The sequence below is a fragment of the Chelonia mydas genome, chromosome 10, assembly GCF_015237465.2.
Source record: "Chelonia mydas isolate rCheMyd1 chromosome 10, rCheMyd1.pri.v2, whole genome shotgun sequence".
NCBI classification, from domain to species: domain Eukaryota; kingdom Metazoa; phylum Chordata; order Testudines; family Cheloniidae; genus Chelonia; species Chelonia mydas.
In genome coordinates, this window is record NC_051250.2 from 81,839,749 (window position 1) to 81,857,507 (window position 17,759).

The window sequence follows — 17,759 nt, forward strand, 5'->3', positions numbered from 1 at the left end:
TCGAGGGAGCCTCCCGGCCTGAGTAGACAGACTTGCACTAGCTCAGCTCGAGTATAGCAGAGTGGATGTTGTGACTCGGATGGCAGCTTGGGCTTGCCAGCCCACCCAACTCCCCGAGTCTGAGAGGTTAACCCAAGTCTCAGCCGGAGCTGCAACGTCCATACTGCTATTTTCAGTGTGCTAGCTTGTGCTGAGCTAGTGCAAGTCTGACTACGTAAGAGTGGCCAGACTGGGTCAGACCAATGGTCCCTCTAGCCCAGTATCCTGTCTTCTGACCGTGGCCAATGCCAGGTGCCCCAGAGGGAATGAACAGAACAGACAATCATCAAGTGATCCATCCCCTCTCACTCATTCCCAGCTTCTGGCAAAAAGAGGCTAGAGGCACCATCCTTGCCCATCCTGGCTAAGTCCTTGGTGGACCTATCCTACATGAATTTATTTAATTCTTTTTTGAACCATGTTATAGTCTTGGCCTTCACAACATCCTCTGGCAAAGAGTTCCACAGATTAACCGTGCGCTGTGTGAAAAAATATCTTTTATTGGACCAACTTCTGTTGGTGAGAGAGAAGCTTTCAAGCTTACACAAACCTGAAGAGTTCTGTGTAAGCTCGAAAGCTTGTCTCTCTCACCAAGAGAAGTTGATCCAATACAAGGTATTACCTCACTCACCTTTCTAATATCCTGGGACCAACATGACTACAACCCTGCATCTGTCAACTACACTCATTTCATAAGCAGCTACTTTCACAACTGTTGCAAAGTACAGTTTACAGATTGCTTCCTCATCTGATCCCATCCTTCACAGATGCACCCTTTCTAAGAGTGCGTGGTTGGAGTGAAATCCTCATGTAGAAGTGGGGTGCTGTGATCATGAGATTTTGCAAACTCATTTGCAGACAATAATGGGTCTGGTTGAAGCTGCTTGGTATTTTCCTGAGGAACCCTCTCTAAGGGGAGTTGTGGGCAATTGTTCCTCTGCCCCAAGGACTCTCTCCTGGCATGCCACAGGAGCCTACATGGTCACCTCCCACTCAGCGTGCATATGCTGCTGCTGAGAGGTTTAGTGAGGACACATGGGCTGCACTGCATTTAGCAGGCTGATGACCCCCAGCACTACTTCTCTATCACATCTGACTCAGCTAGAACAAGCCACATGGTGCCTAGATGAGAGCAAGCTGAGATTTAATCCAGACAAGACTAAGAATCTTGGCAGGCTGGGAAAAGCAGCTGGAAGGATTTGCAGAATTTGTATCCGCACTCCTTACAGAAGGATCACAATCATTTGTAAGACAGGTAAACAACTTGAGGGTGTTAGACCCTGGGCTGCTCCTGGTCCATGAAGCGCTGCAGCCAAGAGTGCTTTCTTCCCACCTGTGCCTGCCAAGAAGAGTGTGACCTTTCCTCTCCAGTGCAGACCATGCCACAGTTATCCATGTCTTGTCATCTCAAGATTATATTGCTGTGATGCACGCTACATGGAGCTTCCCCTTGACCTCATTTGGAAGGTGAAGCTAGCATAGAATGCTGCAACTCACTTGTTAAGTGTAGTTGAACACTGGGAGCATATTAGACCAATGCTTCATCATCTGTATTGGGTTCCAGTGAACATCTGGTGGGAATTCAACGTGTTGATTTTAAAATGGTCTTTAAAATAGACCTGACCGTATGACTGAGCATCTCTCCCCCAGTGACATGCTGCCACAGTTGAGATTAGTAGAGGCACTCCAGGCACTTCTTTCTAGATGAATGAGGCAGATCTGCTACCAGGGCATTTTCTGTGAGAGATCCTGTTTCAGGACTCACTGCCCCACCTTGGTCTGCCAAACCTATTTTACCCCCTTCCCCTGCCTCCCGCACTTCTCTAAACTGCTGGGGGGCGCTCAATTGAGGTATATATATATTTATGGGCAGTCCTTTGTGATTTTTTATTTATGGGATAGGTGTCCAGGGCTCAGGATGTGCACCTACAATCACATTCTAGAAATCTAAATACATTTCATTAGGAGAAAACGAGTTTCACCTTCTGTTCACTGTTATGCCAACTGAGAAGTCCAGTGACAACACATCCTTAGTTTTCTTCATTCCAATGCTGACACTATTACAATGTAGTTTAAATCATTATAAACATATCTGATTAAGTTTGAAAGAGTTTCAAATGACTAAATGAGTAATAATCCAGCTATAACATATGGTTAGTGAAAATGTCCCCCTTTCCACATAAATGATCCCCATACCAAACAGAAGTAATCAGCTGCTTGCTATACATTTATATGTGCTATCATTTGTAGCTTTAATGCATGACAATTCAAGTTCCAAAAACAAAGCGTTCTTGGAAGGTGACAGGATACTCCAGTGTCTGAGTCCCTGATGACTTCTATTTTAAACAGAACTATCAGAAATATTGATCAAGGAAATCTCTAGACTGTTTCCCTGAACGTGTTTCCTAGTTCTGGCTCCTTTAGCGACAGGACTGCCAAAGAGTAAATACACAGAAATTTCTTGGCAGCAGGTCTGTTTTCCTGGTAATTTCTGTATTCCAGGTAACATTTTAGAATAATTTCCTTTTACTTTAAAAGGATATCTTAGTTGTAACTTCTGCAGCATCTAAAGTTTCTCCAACTCACTAGTTACAATAAATCTTGTAATCCAAGTATTTTCAGGGAAAAAAACAAGATCCCAACTCCTAAATCGGCAATAAGAAACTCTAAAGAATAATAAAACACCCTAAAGAGAAACTACTAGTTGGAAAACACTAAGGGCCTATATTTAGGTCACTTTGCTTTTGCTTACTGTGCTGTAGTTTTCCTTTTTACTCGCCAATTTTGGAAGGAAAAAATATCTAGAGCCCAGGCAAACACCTAGCTTGCTGTAGATTCTTCCCAACTTCTGCATCTACTACATGAACACAGATCAGAGTACAACAAACAAGATCATTAATTGTAGTATTCCTTTTCCCCACTCCCTCCAAATACACCCTAAACTTTTTAATTTTAAAGCCATAGGCATTCAGAGGAGTACTAGTAGAGGAAATAAAATGTCTTATGTTAAAATTGCCACGTAAAGCAGGAGTCTTCATATTTTTGGAAGGACTACAATTTTGTCCAGTTATTGTTTACTGTTCTTCACGAAGTAGACAGCTGGAAAGCACAATTAAGTAGCTGTTATTAGAAAGATGTTCAATTACAGATAGTAAACGCTTGAGTTTCAGGGAAAATGTGAAAAGTAAAGCCTCTTTTGCCAAAAGTTTTTGGAGCTGTGAAGCTCCAATCCAGGTTGTCAATACTCTCTTTTTAAAGATTGGTGTAAATACTGTGCTCTGAGATATCTTTAACCATTTTGCCCAGCGGGGTCATGTGTGTGGAAGAAAGAGCACATTTAAAAGCTACAGAGCGTCCAGTGTCAATTTGTTCTATCACATTTATTAAGCTTCACCTTGCAGAATAGGCGACGTTACGCTAGCATGAACACCATCCAACCTTAAACTTTCAGAAAGCCTTTGACAACGTCCTTCACCAAAGGCTCTTAAGAAAAGTAAGCAGTCATCGGATTAGAGGGAAGGTCCTCTCATGCATCAGTAACTGGTTGAAAGATAGGAAACAAAAGGTAGGAATAAGTAAGTCAGTTTTCACAGTTGGAGAGAGGTAAATAGCAGGGTCCTCCAAGTATCTGTACTGGGACTAGTGCTCTACAACATATTCATAAATGATCTGGAAAAAGGGGTAAACAATGAGGTGGCAAAGTTTGTAGATGATACAAAATTACTCAAGACTGTTAAGTCCAAAGTTGACTGAGAAGAGTTACAAAAGGATCTTAGAAAACTGGGTGACTGGGCAAGAAAATGGCAGACGAAATTCAGTGTTGATAAATGCAAGTAATACACATTGGAAAAGACAATCCCAACTATACATACAAAATTATGGGGTCTAAATTAGCTGTTACTACTCAAGGAAGAGATCTTATAGTCATTGTGCATAGTTCTCTGAAAACATCCACTCAAAATGCAGCGACAGTCAAAAAAGCTAACAATGTTGGGAATCATTAAGAAAAGGCTAGCTAAAACGACAGAAAATATCATATTGCCTCTATATAATTCCATGGTACGCCCACATCTTGAATACTGCGGGCAGATCTGGTCGCCCCATCTCAAAAAAAAAAAAAAAAAGATATATTGGAATTGGAAAAGGTACAGAGAAGGGCAACAAAAATGATTAGGGGTATGAAACAGCTTCCATATGAGGAGAGATTAATAAGACTGGGACTTTTCAGCTTGGAAAAGAGGTGACTAAAGGGAGGGGGGGGTGTATATGATAGAGGTCTATAAAAATCATGACTGTGTGAAGTAAATAAGGAAGTTTTGTTATTTACTCCTTCTAACAAAAGAGCTAAGGGTTACCAAATGTAATTAATAGGCAGCAGATCTGAAACAAACCAAAGGAAGTATTTCTTCATACACAACACAGTCAACCTGTGGAACTCTTTGTCAGAGGATGACGTAAAGGCCAAGACTATAACAGCGTTTATAAAAGAACAAGATAAATTCATGGTGAATAGGTCCATCAGTGGCTATTAACCAGGATGGATAGGGATTCAAAACCATGCTCTGAAGCGTCCCTAGCCTTTGTTTGCCAGAAGCTTGGAATGGGCGACAGGGGATGGATCACTCGATGATTACCTGTTCTGTTCATTCCTCTGAAAAACCTGGCATTGACCACTGTCGGAAGACAGGATACTGGGCTAGATGAACCATTGGTCTGACCCAGTAAGGCTGTTCTCAGGTTCTCAAAAGAAGTTTTCACAACACAAGTAATATATTTTATCTATTTAGATGTATGCTACATAGAAGAGCCCAAGCCCCCGTCACCACTGATGCTCAGAAATACAGTGCACGCACAAACGGTCAGTTATTACAGATAGCACTACCTTGGTGCAACATGAACAACCAGTGCCAGAGTCTTCAATTAGCAAGAATCAATTACTCTAATCTGAACTGCTTTCCTCTTCCTGCCCATGTCTGAACAAATGATAAAATATTAACCTTTTTCAGTTATCTAGTGATCAGTACTAAGATTGTCTATAGCAATCTCTCAGTGTCTTGATTTGAAACAAAAGCATGATTCAATGTTTAACCTGGGACACTAAATTTACCAATTTTTTTGTAAATACTTCCACAGAACCAGAGACCCTTTTGAAGAGTCCTATATTCCAGATGTAGTATGTACTTCTGGTTGCTGATATCTGCACTCATGATCTGTCCAAGCTGTAATAAAAAGATCTGGAATTGTTGGGGTATCACTCAACTGATCTTTCTGGTTAAGGAACATATGGGAACTACACTGCATGGGATTTAGACATTTTAAATGTTTCTGATTTAATAGAGTAGATTTACAGTTTGACATTTAGTTCAAACTCTAATGCAAAAGACTAACACTGAAATATAGAGAATCATGGAGCCGGTTTCACTGTATTTAGATAAACCCCATTTTAACCATCTGAACACTACCTAAATTCTAAAGAAACCATGAAGGAATGCCTAGTTTCACAAGATTGAGTCAGAAGAAGTCAGAAGTGACAACACTAGGATGGAGGAAAGTTTCTGGCCTGTAGGAGATAGTGCCAAGATGGGACTTATTTGGAAGAAGTTCAGATATTCAAGCCTCCCTCAGCCTGTCATCCCTCTGTACCCACCTCTTCCCCAGATGCTCCCTCAGGCTAAGAGCCTGCAAGGGGGCATGGAATAAAGAGCCTCTCCACAGGAGAGGCCAATAGTTGAATACCATCTGGCAGATACCAGAGCAGTTCTGTACTGAGAGACCTGCCAGCAGCTTAGAGACAGCAGGTGGGGGAAAAAAAAAAAAAAAACCACGATTCTCCATTCAATGGGACAACAGACACCTTTTGAGACTTAACTGAGACTGGTTTTGCTCTGGAGCTGGGAAAGAGGACTGGTTGCTGGGAAGGAAGTTACAGAAGGGAAACCATGTTTATTCAACTCAGAAACCTAAGAACAGGTACAGGTCTCAGTTGGGGGTGAAGCGGCCTATTTACAGAAATGCATTCCAGAGGTTTCCTAGTCCTGTTATTTGACCTTCCAACTTTTGATCACCCACTGCACCAATTCAGACAGGTTTCAATGCATATGAAACTGCATAATACTGACTACAGAACTTCACCTAATAATGCCTACATCGAGCTCAACTGCTGATGGAACTAGAGCATATTTTTTAGAAGAACATACTATCTTAAAGACTTCAAACGACCAAAAATCTGCCACATCACTATCCACCATTACACCTATCACTCAAGCGCCTAGTGTTAGCGTAACTTTGCCAGCATTATTCTGCCACCTCTCAGCACACAAAGAAGGGTGAATCTAATCCGTCCCCACAAGCTCACCTGACAAGTTTTACTCATCTGCTAGAAGACTCCCTGAGTCTCACTCTTAATTAGGCCGTTTTTAAGTCTCTCCTCCCCTTTCCGAAAAGATTTTGCTGACGGTGTCAGCGAGGCGCTGGCACGCCATGGAGCCAAGGGGCCACGTTTCGACAGCCCCTCGCTCTCCGCCCCGGCTGCCCCGGCCGCCACCCGCCAAGCACCCTCCCGCCCCAGCCGCTTTTAAGCGACGCGTTCGCGGGCTCGCCCGGAGCGGGAGCGTAAGCAGGGCGATAAGGGCGCCGGAGCCCCGCCGCACCATACGGCGGGAGCGATGCGCCCCACCCCCGGCAGCCGGGCGCGGACACATGGCCGGGGCCGGCTCCGGGCAGACACCCGGGGGGGGCCGGGACCGGACCGCCCCCCTCGCGCTGCCCGGCCCCCGCTCTGCGCGCGCGGGGCCCACCCGCCCGGGGCTCGCTCCTCCGCCCCGGCCAGCCCCACGCCAGGGGGGCCCCCGCCCAGCCCGGGCCCCCTCGCCGCCCCGGGCCCCCACCTTCACTTCGTCCTCTTCATCCTCCCCGGCCCAGCGGTCCCCGCCGGCCCCCGGCGTGGGCACCAGGCGCTTCGCGACCGGCTCCGCCACCTCGAAGCTGTCGGCATCTGTGGGGGAGACGAGAGCGGGTTAGCCGGGCGGGGGAGGGGAGCCGGGCGGGGAACCGAGGCCGCGGCCAGCACCTACCCCACGAATCCGCCTCCGCCGCCATCTTGCCCCCGCGGAATAGGCGCCTCCTGCGGGCACAGCCAGAGCGCGGCGGGGTGAGTCAGCCCCAGCCGCGCCAAGAGCGTCCCAGCCAGCTCCGAGCGCGGGGCACGCCGGGATAGCGGCGGACGCACAGGGCCCGCCCCGCTGCCGGAGGCGGGGGAGGGGACTGGCGAGAGGGCGGGGCAGGGACGCGCTGACGTGGCGCAGCGGCCGCCTTGAAATCCCGGCAGGGGAGCGGCGGTTGGACACGGGGCCGGCAAGTCCCGCCTGGGGCGGATCGCGAGGGCACGCGGGAGAGCGAGGCCCGGCCCCGCCCCCTCCGGCAGGGGCGCGCGCGGGGGTCCCCTCAGAACGGCCAGGCTGGGCCAGGCCCAGGGTCCAGCGAGCCCAGGGTCCTGGCTGCCCCCAGTGGCCGCGGCCAGGTGCCCCAGGGGCAGTGAGAACCGGGGGTCACCCCGTGGTCCCTCCCCCGTCGCCCATTCCCAGCTGCTGGCAAACAGAGGCTGGGGACCCCCTCCCTGCCCATCCTGGCTACTCGCCACTGACCGACCTGTCCTCCCTGAACTGATCGAGCTCTTTTCTGAACCCTGTCATAGTCTTGGCCTTCACAACGTCCCCTGGCAAGGAGTTCCACAGGTTGTCTGTGCGCTGTGTGAAGAAATACTTCCTTTGGTTTGTTTTAAACCTGCTGCCTGTTAATTTCATGGGGTGACCCCCCCCCTAGTTCTTGTGCTATGAGAAGGAGTAAATAATACGTCCTTATTTACTTTCTCCACCCCAGTCTGGATTTTATAGACCTCAATCATGTCCCCCCCTTTGTCATCTCTTTTCCAAGGTGAAAAGTCTGTGTTTTATTATTCTCTCCTCCTAGAGAAGCTGTTCTGCACCCCTAATTATTTTTGTTGCCTTTTTCTGAACCTTTTCCAATTCCAATATATTTTTTTTTTGAGATGGGGCGACCACATCTGCACGCAGTATTCAAGCTGTGGGCGTACCACGGATTTATATACAAGCAATATGATATTTTCTGTCTTATTATCTATCCCTTTCTTAATGATTCCCAACATTCTGTTTGCTTTTTTGCCTGCCGCTGCACATGGAGTGGATGTTTTCAGAGAACTATCCACACTGACTCCAAGATCTCTTTCTTGAGTGGTAACAGCTAATTTAGACCCCATCTCAGGGGTCTAAAAGCTAGAGCAAATTATGAAAAAAATCTTAAAGCCATTAAAAGAGTAGATAAGTTAACATATTAAAATACATACTGGAGAAATTCATCCCTATTGGTTTCAGAGTAGCAGCCGTGTTAGTCTGTATTTGCAAAAAGAAAAGGAGGACTTGTGGCACCTTAGAGACTAACCAATTTATTTGAGCATAAGCTTTCATGAGCTACAGCTCACGAAAGCTTATGCTCAAATAAATTGGTTAGTCTCTAAGGTGCCACAAGTCCTCCTTTTCTTTTATCCCTATTGGAAACAGCTGCAACTTCTATCAACTTGTCTAGGAGTTGCACCCACTTACACCAGATTTCTCTCTTCTTTTTCTAAAAAAGAAACATTTAAATGCAATCCAGTGTTTTGAAAATGCTTTCCTTTATTAAACATATTTATACACTATTCAAGCAGAGTAAAATGCAAACAATAAACAACATGAATGATGAAAATAAATTCAGACTGCTACAGTTCTTTTAGACTTACCATCCTGTGCTGTGATCCAGTCAATTCTAAAACAACTCATCAGGGCTGAGCAGTGTCTGGGTGAGTACTAGGATGGGAGAGACGCAAGGAACCCACAGGTGCTGCGGTGAGTGGAGTTGGTGCTTTAGTAAAGGGAACCTTCTGAGAGCACTGATTCAGTACTGACTCAGTGAGAAGAATGCCACCTACTGTGCTTCTGTGGGTACTGTCATTTGCAGGAAGGTCTTGACTAGTGCTTTAAGATCTCGTTTGCAGTATTGCAGCTGGGTTGGTCCCAGGATATTAGAAAGACAGGATGGGTGAGGTAATATCTTTTATTGCACCAACTTCTGTTGGTGAAAGAGAGAAGCTTTTGAGCTGCTCTGTGCATGTCAGGTTTCAGAGTAGCAGCCCTGTTAGTCTGTATCTGCAAAAAGAAAAGGAGGACTTGTGGCACCTTAGAGACTAACAAATTTATTTGAGCATAAGCTTTCATGAGCTACAGCTCACTTCATCGGATGCATGCCGAACGCTTATCTCTTTCACCAACAGAAGTTGGTCCAATAAAAGCTACTCCCTCACCCACCTTGTCTCTCTAAAGATCTCATGGCACTTTGAATTCAGCCAAGACATGAGGGTTAACCCCCTTGTCTTGCGAACTGAGCATTTACATCTTTCTTCTGAAATTCTATGAGTTTAAATTGGATTTCATATTCTTCACTTCCTGCCTTAGACTGTTTGCATTATTGATGCATGCAGTTAAACAATTGTTACATTTCAGTCTAGAATTGGTTGTATTTTATGTAATATGTTGCATTTGATTATTTTTAAAGCACACTGAGATCCTTCAGGATGCAAGGGGATCTTTAAATCTAAAATATGATTTAATAATCTAAAGTATTATTGACAGGTAATGAATTTTTAATGCAATTTTTGTCTTGACAGTGCCATTTTTTTACTTTCTAAAGGTGAGTGGCTCATATATGTCTTCTTAGAAGCACTGAAGTGCTGTTTGTAAGCTCTTACTGGTTGAGCTCTAATTTCAAGTGTGCTGTGAGACATGCTTTTGATACTAAATTGAACAAATTTTTAAACTAGATATAAATGTGAAGTAAACCACCCAGCATGAAGATCATCCTTTGAAACTAGCAAGAAATTAACCATTTTTTCCCCTCAAGTCCTCCTAGAAGCAGTGTCCAGAGTAGGATGACCAGACAGCACTTGTGAAAAATCGGGACAGGGGGTGGGGAGGTAATAGGCTTCTGTATAAGAAAAAGCCTCAAATATTGGGATAAAAAGAAAAAGCCTATAAAATCGGGACATCTGGTCACTCTACCAGAGGCATCTGGAAATCAGCTTATACAGGAGTGTGTAATTGCAGTTGGTAGTTTATACTGCTTGATTTGTCATTTGAGAGTCTTTAGCAGAATACTTTTGGCTGATGGCACTGTGATCCCATATACACCAGACCCTCGCTAGAACATGCATCTATATAGTGCGAATTCGCATATAACGCAGTTGCAGCCATGGATCCCAAATTTAATCACTTTAATTGCAATTCATTTTAACGCGGTCCCCGCATTAACACGGTACCGCGCATGGATCCCAAATCCTGTGTTCTAGCGAGGGTCCGATGTATGTACTTTTCATGTGCAGAGTAAAAAAAGACCAAAGCTAGCCCAGAAAGAACAATTGATGCCATTCTTTAAAAACAAATCCAACTTTTATAAACATAGCATATAATTTAAGGTTCAACTCAATAAAAATTAGCCATCCCTATTGACTACCTCTGCTGTGGTAATCGCAGAATGCCAAAGGCTTTCCATTGCAGACACCTCCATGAAGTGCCAAGGGACAATGCTGCTTGAAGATACTGTGTTGAAGGGAAGAAAGGAAGTACACCTTTCCTTGCTTTCTGGTGTGGCAAGGCACCTCCTTTATCTCGCTAGAGTTAGCACTTTCCCCTCTGGCAATGGTGGGCCTGGGGTAAATTAGCCCCACTCTGGGCGGTGTGCCTTCCCTCTTCTGTGCTCTTTTGGCTGTGTTTTCAGGGTAGGCCCCAGGGTCAGCCTAAGGGGTGATCCTTACCCAAAGGAAAAAGGAAAGAGTGTCTTGTAAACCCAAAACCAAAAAGGGGATACCTTTCCCTGCTTTCTCACTGAGGCAGGGTGTCGTCCTGGTGCTTGCCTTGGGGTGTCAGTGCTTCCCCTAGCAGGCACTCGAGTTTGGCCATTCCCCTATGGGAAGGAACACGGCCTCTCAACCTGGAAGAGCTGGTTTCCCTGATGCCACTAGCCTGGCAGTAGCTTGTCTCTCTCTTCCCCTTGCTCTCCCTCAGAGGGGTTTTTAAAGGCCTCAGGCAGCCCTTAATTGGATTCAGGTGTCCCTAAGTGACCTGAGGTAACCCCTTCTCAGCTTGTCAGAAACAGGGCCCTTAACATTCTGGGGCTAAGATATTGGCCTTCCAGGACCCTCTTGCAGCCAATCGGCCTGACTTTGTCCCACTGGCAACTGCAGTTTAGGCATTGTCAAGGCTGATTCCCTACTCTGGCAGTTTGAATGCAGAAGGTGGTGGCCCACAAGGATTCTAAAAATTAATACTGGCCACTCCAGGCCTGTATTAAACTCCCAAGATTACAGCTTTTCTCTGACCTTGGATGGGTAGATGCTGCCACCACCCAAGTGCAAAACCCCCCTTTTTGGAACCCAGGAAGGTGCACTTGGGAATTCCTTCCTATGGGGTAACCTTAAGCCCTTTTCCCTCCACTCCGGGGAAGGGCTGAGAAAGAAAGCAAAGGAACTCAGCTGTTGCCACCAGCTAATTAAACAACATGTACACAAACCTCTTAGGACACAAAATCCAATCATAGAATATCAGGGTTGGAAGGGACCTCAGAAGGTCATCTAGTCCAACCCCCTGCTCGAAGCAGGACCAAGTCCCAGTTAAATCATCCCAGCCAGGGCTTTGTCAAGCCTGACCTTAAAAACCTCTAAGGAAGGAGATTCTACCACCTCCCTAGGTAACGCATTCCAGTGTTTCACTACCCTCTTAGTGAAAAAGTTTTTCCTAATATCCAATCTAAACCTCCCCCACTGCAACTTGAGACCATTACTCCTCGTTCTGTCATCTGCTACCATTGAGAACAGTCTAGAGCCATCCTCTTTGGAACCCCCTTTCAGGTAGTTGAAAGCAGCTATCAAATCCCCCCTCATTCTTCTCTTCTGCAGACTAAACAATCCCAGCTCCCTCAGCCTCTCCTCATAAGTCATGTGTTCTAGACCCCTAATCATTTTTGTTGCCCTTCGCTGGACTCTCTCCAATTTATCCACATCCTTCTTGTAGTGTGGGGCCCAAAACTGGACACAGTACTCCAGATGAGGCCTCACCAATGTCGAATAGAGGGGAACGATCACGTCCCTCGATCTGCTCGCTATGCCCCTACTTATACATCCCAAAATGCCATTGGCCTTTTTGGCAACAAGGGCACACTGCTGACTCATATCCAGCTTCTCGTCCGCTGTCACCCCTAGGTCCTTTTCCGCAGAACTGCTGCCTAGCCATTCGGTCCCTAGTCTGTAGCGGTGCATTGGATTCTTCCGTCCTAAGTGCAGGACCCTGCACTTATCCTTATTGAACCTCATCAGATTTCTTTTGGCCCAATCCTCCAATTTGTCTAGGTCCTTCTGTATCCTATCCCTCCCCTCCAGCGTATCTACCACTCCTCCCAGTTTAGTATCATCCGCAAATTTGCTGAGAGTGCAATCCACACCATCCTCCAGATCATTTATGAAGATACTGAACAAAACCGGCCCCAGGACTGACCCCTGGGGCACTCCACTTGACACCGGCTGCCAACTAGACATGGAGCCATTGATCACTACCCGTTGAGCCCGACAATCTAGCCAACTTTCTACCCACCTTATAGTGCATTCATCCAGCCCATACTTCCTTAACTTGCTGACAAGAATACTGTGGGAAACCGTGTCAAAAGCTTTGCTAAAGTCAAGAAACAATACATCCACTGCTTTCCCTTCATCCACAGAACCAGTAATCTCATCATAAAAGGCGATTAGATTAGTCAGGCATGACCTTCCCTTGGTGAATCCATGCTGGTTGTTCCTGATCACTTTCCTCTCATGCAAGTGCTTCAGGATTGATTCCTTGAGGACCTGTTCTTAAAAAAGGTAAATTTTATTAAAAACGAAAAGAAAGAAAATACATTTGAAAATTCAGGCTATTGCCAGATTTAAAAACCCATTTACAAGAATTAAGCATCAAGAATAACCTTCTTGAGGTCCAGTTTAAAGGCTTTAAAGAGATAAACCTAATCGCGTCTTCCTGGACATTTCCTGATCTCCTTACGTATCTGGGGGTTTCAAGTGAGTAGTTTCTAGGTATGAGTCAGATGATTTTTCATACCTGGCCCCAAGCTTCTTACAGCATAGTTCCAGCCCTGTCTCTGCTTCTCCCTGAGAACGACAGACAGACAGACAAAGGAGAAGTTTTTTCCCAATTTTAAAAACTTCTAGCCTTCCCATTGGCTCGTTTGGTCAGGTGTCCATTGCCTTCCTTTTACCTATGCAGGGACATTTTTTAACCCTTTATAGGTAAAGCAAGTAAAAAACAACTACTAAGAGGGATTTTATAGCTAACTGGCTGGCTGTCCATAAAAGGGAGCTACCCCCCACCTTTCATTTATCACAGGCATACGTTCGATGACAAGAAAGGGGCTAGAGGAAGACACTGATTAGAAACACTGTGATAGGTGAGAATAGGAGAGTTTACACTGTAAAGCATTCATTTAAACAGATTTGTATGGGTCTAGAATGGGGTCAAGATAACATCTTGGTCAAAGACAGAGAAACAATCTGCAGGTTTGAACGATTTACTGTTTGTTGTATTCACCATCCACATGCATGCTATCCTCATGTAAGGTTCTGTCCTGTAAAAATACGTGTGGGTAGGAGTTCCTTTACTAGCATTCAGTTATTGTTTGTATTAGGTAATGGCTGGAGATCCCAACTGAGACTGGGATCCCCACTGTGCTGGACACTGTACAAACAGAGTTGGTGATAGTCCATACCCCAAAGAGTTTACATGCTTAACAGACAAGACAAAGTGTGGGGAGGAGGGGAAATAACATTCAAACAAAGTGAACAATGTGATGATTTACAAACACCAAGTTAGTTCCACTATTTTTGTTATTGCTTGTGTTGTTTAGGGTTTTCTTTTAAAACTATTGTGTGGGGTTGTGTTAGGAGAGGATTAGCTACAAGAAAAGAAAAAGAAAAGGAGAAAGGATGCTGATAGAAGGGAGGAGAGGAGGATGGAGGGCAGTAGAAGTTCTGAGAGAATGTGAGATATGGGCATGCAAGGGAAAGGTTTGCTCCAGCAGCCAACTGATGGAAGGAATGGTCAGAATAAAAACTGTAGAAAGTTAACAAGATGACAATCTGTGTTGGAAGGTCTCTGCTCCTGCCAGTTGAGTCTCTGCCTTCAAGCTGGCTTCACCCTTGTCATTTTTTTTTATTTCACCGAGTTCCCATGGCTGGGACACTGGTGAGGCCATATGGGTCCTGGTGCCCCCATGGGACATGTTCTGGTTCCAGGGGGATTGGGAGGGAAGGGTAGCCTCATATGGGTCTTCTGCATCCCCCAGGGTGCTGCTACTGTTCTTGTCTGGTCCATGCCAGATTTAGGCTTGGCTGTGTTCTTGCAGTCCTGAGGGGAATATCAGGCTACGTGCATGCAGTCCTTAGCTTCAGCCAAACTGGCTCACATCCTATCTCCTCCTCCCACTGCACACGCTGCTGCAATTTTTACACAAGTTTAAACACAGATCCTACCTATCTGCTGGGTCATATATAGAACAGTCAAACATCAAGGGAGATAAACTATTATGTATTTCTCACTTACATATCTGTCTTTGTAGGAGACAGGGGAGAGAAGGGGATTAAAAACAAACATTAACCAAATTGGGCCTCATTGGATTTGCTGCCAAGGGATCACTATTTTGATTGTAGAAAATCCTCTTCTTGAAGAAATCAGATTTTATGAGGAGAGAGGAAAGGGAACTTAAATTCTTACATAGGTTAGGGAAGAGTATCTCAATTTACCATGTTTTGGCATCTTTCCAGTTCCTAGTGTGCTTTTCCTTTTCTTTCATCTGACATAGAATCAGAAGTTGTTACATTCCTGTAGAGAATGTATGCTCCAGTGGTTAAAACACAGAAATAGTACAGAGACAATTTTTTCTGTTTCTGGCTAGCCAAAAATGATATGCTACCTTGAGCAAGTAATTTCATTTCTCTATCCTTCAGTTTCTGCATCTGAAAAATGGGAATAATATCTACCTTGCAGGGCTGTTGAGAGACTAATATTTGTGAAGTACGTGGAGATCTTTGAATGTTATAGAAACGTAATGTGTTGCTTTTAGAAATTGGTCTGCAATTGTCAGTCAGAAATTCCTGTCTTCATTCCCTTCCTCTCATCAGACACAGATCCATCAAAGTCATGACAGACAACATGGCTTGCATGTTTTATATCAAGCGGCAAGAAAAGGCAAGATCACCTTCCTTCTGGGCAAAGGCAATAAAATGAGTGGAATTGGTTCATGAAGTATCACATAAGAATCTTAGCAACACAGCTGCCCAGCATACAGAATGTCACAGCTGACATGCTCAGCAGGTGCTTCTTCCAAGACTACAAATGGGAGTTAGATCCCAGGTTCTGGTTGGACTTTTTTGGGCTTGGAAGTTTCCACAAGTAGACCTTTTTGCCACAACTACAAACAAAAAGTGCCACCTATTTTGTCCAGTGGGGTGGGTTAGATCACAATTCGCTGGGAGAGGCCTTCCCTCCTGCCATGGATGAAGGGGCTGTTTATACCTTCCCTCCAGTGCCTCTCATCCTCAAGGCAATAAAATCAAACAGGACAAGGCCAGACTCATTCTGATAGCCCTGATATGGTAAAAGCAAGCATGGTTCCCTTACCTGTTTCATCTTGCTCTCTATCCGATAAATCTCCCAGCTGCTAATTTCCTCTCCCAGGACTCTGGTCCTCTGACACATCCCAACTTGGGCATTCTTTGCCTGAAGGCGTCGTTCCCTTAATGGTTACAGGGCTAGAGTCATCCTGCTCTGTGAGATATAACACATACTATTAAATAGTAGAAAAGTTTCCACCAGAACGTCTTACCTTCAAAAGGAGACATGATTTGGCCACTGATGTGAACTCCACGATGCTGCTCCTGAATCTGCCCCGCTTCGCTCATCCTCAAGCACCTGCTACATCTTAAGAAATCAGCATGTCTCATAATTCCCTCCAGGTTCATCTGGTGGCCCTAACAGCCTTTCATACTACTATTGAGGGGTTCTCTCTGTTTGCTCACCTCACAACTGCAGGATTTATAAAAGGCCTAGGGAATGTCTTCCTGTAGATAAAGGTTCGTATCCCTGCCTAGGACATGAACTTGTTTCTCAAAAGCCTCCGAAAACCCTGTTGAACTGACGTTCACCTGCTCCTTATTGGATTTATCTCGTAAAACAGCCTTCCTAGTGACTATTACCTCAGACTGCAGAGTCAGAGAGATTGGGGCCTTAATGGCAGACCTTCTCCCCCACGTCACAATATTCTACAAGGATCAGGTGTCTACCTAAACTAACTTCTGAATTTCGTCTGAATCATATCATATACCTACCAGTTTTCTTTCCCAAACCACATACTTCCAACCTTCCAAAACCATATACTTCCAATTCTAGATGTCACGAGGGCGTTTATCCTTCTGTCTGGATAGAACTAAACCATTTCGTAAATCCACTAGACTCTTTGTTTTGGTTGCAGACACGTCTGCCATTTCTACCCAGAGACTCTCTAAATGGATTTCCAAGTGTATTGTAGTATGCTACTGTAGTATCGACATTCCACCTCTACCGACGCACTTGACAGATCACAATCTACCTCTATGGCTCTCCTTAAAAAATTTTCTATTTCAGAGATCTGCAGAGCCTCTACATGGTTTTCGGTGCATGCCTTCTCTCTAGACACAATATCCTGGTTGATGCCTCCAGATCTGACACTACATTTGGCAATGCAGTTCTCGCCTCTGTGATGGACTCCATTCTGAAAGCCCCTTCCCCTCCTTCTGGGAATACTCCTTGGGAGTCACCAAGAATGGAGCACCCATAGGGACCCTACTCACAGATGAAAGAGAGATTACTCACCCTGTGCAGTAACTGTAGTTCTTCAAGATGTATCCCCCTATGGGTGCTCAACTACCCACCCTCCTTCCCCTCTGCTTCGTAGTTTCTTCTGAGACTCAGTGGTGGAGAAGGAACTGAGGGGGTGGTTTGCCTGTGCAGTCTGACATAGCCTCGGTGCAGGGCATGAGGATACCAACAGCATGTGCGTGGGCCAAACGGACACTGCTAATGAAAATCTCAAATCAAGAGTAGAGCACCTATAGGGGAACACATCTCGCAGAACTTCAGTTACTGCACAAGGTAAGAAACCTCTGTTTATTCTCTGTCACCCCACATCCTTTTTCAGAATCACAAGTTATATATCTAAGAACAAAGAATGTAAGTCACATTTACAGGACACAATCCTACAACCTATGAGTGTGACTAACATTGTTTGTTCCTAGTAGTATAACCTTTCATTTTCCTACATGAATGTATCTTTTTACTGTATCTGTCTTGTAAAGTGTACGCTCCTCAACTGTGAAACGACATCTTGTGTAGCACTGAATACATTATTAGCATTTAAATATTTTCTGTAGTTATACAAAGTGGTTGAATCTCTTTGCATATACATGTGTGAGCTTTTGGAAAACATCATGTTTGAATTAATTTTCCTTGCTATGCTTTTTAAAAGGATACTGGCTTTTTGACTTCCTGGAAAGACGATGAACGTGCTCTTTCACTAGCTCTTTCTCTGTGGCTTTG

At 45.0% G+C, this 17,759-nt stretch overlaps 1 protein-coding gene across 2 annotated transcripts in view; it reads right to left on the bottom strand.

The window, feature by feature from the left end:
- Nucleotides 1-7,375, bottom strand: part of EIF3J (eukaryotic translation initiation factor 3 subunit J) — a 29,280-nt gene extending 21,905 nt beyond the window's left edge. The window contains exons 1-2 of one of the 2 annotated variants that reach the window (XM_043524372.1): nucleotides 7,113-7,274; nucleotides 6,927-7,033 (exon numbers count right to left, since the gene is read on the bottom strand). In XM_043524372.1, coding sequence (XP_043380307.1) covers nucleotides 6,927-7,033; nucleotides 7,113-7,137 — 132 coding nt within the window. In that variant the 5' untranslated portion in view covers nucleotides 7,138-7,274. Of the gene's footprint in view, nucleotides 1-6,926; nucleotides 7,034-7,112 lie in introns of both variants that reach the window. The other variant, XM_043524371.1, reaches the window with a different exon arrangement.
- Nucleotides 7,376-17,759: the final 10,384 nt, after the last annotated feature.